At 38.9% G+C, this 4,726-nt stretch overlaps 1 protein-coding gene across 2 annotated transcripts in view; it reads left to right on the top strand.

Annotated features, from left to right (window-relative positions):
- Positions 1 to 4,726, top strand: part of GALNT7 (polypeptide N-acetylgalactosaminyltransferase 7) — a 66,901-nt gene that overhangs the window by 39,541 nt on the left and 22,634 nt on the right. The window contains exons 3-5 of one of the 2 annotated variants that reach the window (XM_021718604.1): positions 354 to 484; positions 730 to 809; positions 3,014 to 3,196. In XM_021718604.1, the coding sequence (XP_021574279.1) occupies positions 354 to 484; positions 730 to 809; positions 3,014 to 3,196 (394 nt within the window). Of the gene's footprint in view, positions 1 to 353; positions 485 to 729; positions 810 to 2,706; positions 2,890 to 3,013; positions 3,197 to 4,726 lie in introns of both variants that reach the window. The other variant, XM_021718605.1, reaches the window with a different exon arrangement.

Genomic DNA, 4,726 nt, shown 5'->3' with positions numbered 1-4,726 from the left:
ATTTATTTTTTGAGTTGGAGTCTCACTTTGTCACCCAGACTGGAGTGCAGTGGCCGCTCCCGGCCACCACAGCCTTGACCTGCTGGGCTCTGGTGATTCTTCTGCCTCATTATTTAATGTTTGGGGGATGTTTGCTAATTCTCAGACTAACTAGTTCTCTGTAGGCTCATTAAGTTCAAATTTTAACTTAAATAATACACTTCACTTTCCTTCTTAAATGAAACATTCAGGTAAAATTGGTTCATGTAAAATTACTGACTGCCCAACGTACTTGTTTCTTGAGAAAATAATAATTAATTGGTTTACATGCATAAGTCTAATTAATAATATTGATTGAATGCTTTAATTCATAGAACACTTAAAAGAAAAACTGGATGAATACATTAAGTCATGGAATGGCCTAGTGAAGGTATTTCGAAATGAGAGAAGAGAAGGTTTAATTCAAGCACGAAGTATCGGTGCTCAGAAGGCTAAACTTGGACAGGTAGGAAGCATTTCATATCTACCTTGTCAACGTTTGGGATTTGGTAACTAAATCATATACATTTTTCATCACCCTTCAGCTTTTTTTTTTTTTTAACTGAAATGAGAATGCTGGCTTAAACAGATAACTTATGTGTCAAAATTGACTATAATGCTAATCATTATTAGCATCTAATCTTGAATTGTGTATAATATATGATGTACCATATATGAGGAGTTTTCTTTCACCTGCCTCTTTTTTTTAAGGTTTTGATATACCTTGATGCCCACTGTGAGGTGGCAGTTAACTGGTATGCTCCACTTGTAGCTCCCATATCTAAGGACAGGTAACATTACCTTGCTTTTTTTCTTTCCCGGTTGAAAAGTAAACCTTGCCCTAGAAGGCCAAATAGTATTCTCATTCCTTGGTTCCAGTTCCCTTCAGTGCATCAAGTGTTGTGTTTGAGTGTTTAGCCAGTAGTTTTCTTGGGTAGAATTAGATTGAGATTTGGGCTGATTCCAGTGTAGGCGGTCTGGCATTTAGGAGAAACCTGGGGTTTCTCTCCGGAGAATCATCTTGTTGGGTTGCTAAGACGTCCTCTATCTTCAGATACTATCTCTAAGACTAATGTTAATTGTTCCCTCTCAACTGGCATAAGTATTCTGTAGACATGAGGTAGCATACTTTATATTATACCTATCGATTTTTATGCCCTTTTAAATTACTACTTTAGGTGGTAAAAACCAGCTGTAACTTATGTCAAGGCTTTGGGTTCCTGCAGAAACTGTAAAGTTTAGAATAGATAACTCTTCCATGGAAATGTGGTGATCACTATTAAAGTTCTCGAAATGTCTGAAACAACAGAAAGCATCATCAGTTTTTCAGTTCCAAAAGCCTTCCTTCCTTCTAGTCCAGAACTCTATTTCAGAATCTTGGAAAATAAGATATGTCCCTGTGACAAATGGCAGTTGACATGACTCAGAGGAACAACTCGTCAGGATTTGATCTTGAGAGGATTTCAGGTGAAGGCCTATCATAAACATTTTTCATGTGCTGTCTGATGTCATGCTCACAGCAACCCAGCAAGATAGAGATTGTTAGCTCCACTGGACTGAAGGGAATACTGAGGCTTAGCAAAATTAAGTAATTTGCCCCGAATAGACAGCTGAGAAACTGTCAAGGCTAGGTCTCTCTGGGACACTTTACATTATTTATTTAGAAATGTGAAAATCGGGAGACGTGAGGGCAGGTGACTGACCAGGGTTCTGGGAGCTTTCCAGGTGAGCTCCGGCAGTCCCTAGGCTGTGAAGACGTGGCATTCCAGATCCCAGTGGCTGTCCAATATACCCTACAGTGACCCTAAGTGTGAGTTCACACTCAAGAGGGAAGGAAGCCCCTTTCCAGAATCCACTTCCCTCATATGAAAACCCTGAGTCTGAAGGTTTTTCCTTTTCGTTGGTTTCTGAACATCTGAAAAGCACCTTGACCTGTTTATGAGCAGGTGTAATCTTTATTTTGGGAAAATACATTTTAAAATCCTTTCTGATGAGAAGAGGCCCAAAACAAGCAGGGTACCTGGTTATCTGGTTATCTTTGTGATGTCGACTTGGCATCTAATTGATTACATAGGACTAGTTATGAAACCCAAATGTAAGCGGGTTTTTTTTCCCCCTATATTCTCAGACCACTTAAGAGGAGTAAATTGAGGAATTTTTTTTTCAATAAAAGCTATTTTCTGCATTTAAAGGAGTAGGAAAGAAGATCAAGTAAAAAACACAGAAACACATTTTCATAATAACTGCTCCCAAAGAGATGGAAAGCAAGAGAGTTGAGAGAAATGCTAAGAATGTGGCAAGTACTATCTGTGTACACACACACACACACACTTTTTAATGGGGATAGAGAGGGAAAATAACAGACTGGAGAATCTTGTAAATGATGCAGAATTACCAAGAGAAAGTGCCTGTAGGACCAAAGTGAAAATGAGAAAGCTCCGTGATGCTGAGACAACGCTTTGTCCCTGTCACTTGCCTGTTATCCTAGAGGAAGTCGCCTCTCTCCCACCTGCTCACAAACAGGCTCCTTAGCTTTTAAGGGGCCGCCCTTTACTCTGTTTCCCATTAGATGTAAAGATCCCCCAGTGCAAAAACAAGTCAACAACCAAGAGGGACAATGCAGCCAGGCATGCTGAACTATTCATGTTGGGGTCTTAAATGCCTTTTCGTTTTCTGTAAATGTTTCAGAACGACATGCACTGTGCCTCTAATAGATTACATAGATGGGAATGATTATTCCATTGAACCACAGCAAGGTGGGGATGAAGATGGTCTTGCCCGAGGGGCCTGGGACTGGAGCTTACTGTGGAAACGTATTCCACTAAGCCACAAGGAAAAGGCCAAAAGAAAGCATAAAACTGAACCTTATCGGTAAAGACTGTTACTTTCTCTTCTTATGTTGAATGTTTACCTAAGTACTTTTTTTTCCTTCCCCATGAACTCGTGTACATTTGTGGGTCCATACACACCTTCCATCATCAATACCACAACACAGAACCATTTGCACTGTGCCGCTCATAGATGTCATAAATGGCAACACATATGAGATTGTCCCCCAAGGGGGTGGTGATGAAGATGGGTATGCCCGAGGAGCATGGGATTGGAGTATGCTCTGGAAACGGGTGCCTCTGACCCCTCGTGAGAAGAGCCTGAGAAAGACAAAAACTGAACCGTATCGGTAATCACTAAATCACTTACATGTTTTTCTTTTCTCCGGTGTGCTGCTAACCTATTAACCTCTTGCCACGCTAAAAGTGTGCTATTAAAACTGCAGATGCTGTCTCAGATTCTGAAAGAGCATCCTTAGACTGTTTCAGAGCTTTGAATCACATTTGCTCCATTATAATTGCTTTTACCCTAAATGCACGCTCCACAACTGAGAATTACACTCTTCCATTGGGGGAAAAAATAGTAACATAATTTGTCATTAGTTCCAAGTACAGCAAAAAAAAAAAAAAAAAAAGTCTTTGCTATCCTGTCTTCCCAGACTGGATATCCGATTTTATTTTTTAGGTGATTATGTCAGTGTACAAACTCAAAATACATGAATTGCTTATAATCTAAGACTTGTATTTCCACTTTGATGCCTTAAATGCTGTGTTACCAGTGAGAGGCACTTGCAAGAGATGTTTTGCAAGGGGTTTCCCCCTTTTGTTTTTATGCTAACTCTCAAATACTAATTTTGTACTAGTTAAATCTGTTGACTAAAAATACATGACTTCAGAAAATGTCACATAGAATCCCTTATTGCTTCATTCTCAGTACAGTGCTTGATGAAAAGAAAACTCTATTCCAAACTCATCTTCTGTCTCTTCATGTGGTTCTTCAAGTAGAATAATATGTGCTACTCTCTTCTTTGGATCTTATCTTTGGAACATTTTACTGTCTTCCAAAAAAGTGACCCCAAATGAAATGCTTGCTCCAGTGTTAGTGTGGCCTTCTCATGAATGTGTCTCATGTTGTTTTTCTGACCTGTGGCTCTGCTTCTGGCGTCTCCCTGTGACATGACTGATCATGTCAGGTTTCTGTTTCGGGAAGGGGCTTCTGATGTCATGGAGATGCTGGTGGGATTTGGGCATGTCGTGATATCAAGATACTGAAGGGCAAACATCAGGAAACTGCAGAACTCAATCCTTTATTGGACATCTACCAAACTTGCATTTATAAATTTATTAGGAACAATCCAGGAATCTACTGCTTACCTGCTTTCTGGGAGGAAAAAAATAAAGCACGCCAAGTTCATTGACATTTCTTCTAATTCCATGGGTTAAATAAAGAAATTTTGAAAAGTGAGCTAGAAAAATTTAAGGGAGGCATTTCTTTAATTAACTCAATCATTTCCATGTTAAAGATGCATTTTCAAATATATACTGAGATGAATGAAAATATAGTTAAAATCGAGTCATTTTAATGACATTTAAATAAATGTGGCATGAAAATATCACCCAAACTGTAATAGTGGTGTTTAGGGAGTTAGGCAGCTTACTTTAGGAAGAACAGGTGTAAGACCTTTCTCCTCATGTGATTTTCCTTTAGTATTCAGAATATTACTTGACTCATTGTCCACTCAACAACTATTTATTGAGTGCTTACTGTGTGCCAGGTGCTATTTTCTGGAGGTACATTTATTATTATTATTATTATTATTATTTTATTTATTATTATTTTTTTGAGTTGGAGTCTCACTCTGTCGCCCAGACTGGAGTGC

This window comes from Carlito syrichta, unplaced genomic scaffold (assembly GCF_000164805.1).
Source record: "Carlito syrichta isolate Samal-C Ts95f unplaced genomic scaffold, Tarsius_syrichta-2.0.1 Scaffold313001, whole genome shotgun sequence".
In the NCBI taxonomy this organism is placed as follows: domain Eukaryota; kingdom Metazoa; phylum Chordata; class Mammalia; order Primates; family Tarsiidae; genus Carlito; species Carlito syrichta.
This window is presented reverse-complemented; position numbering and strand designations above follow the sequence as displayed.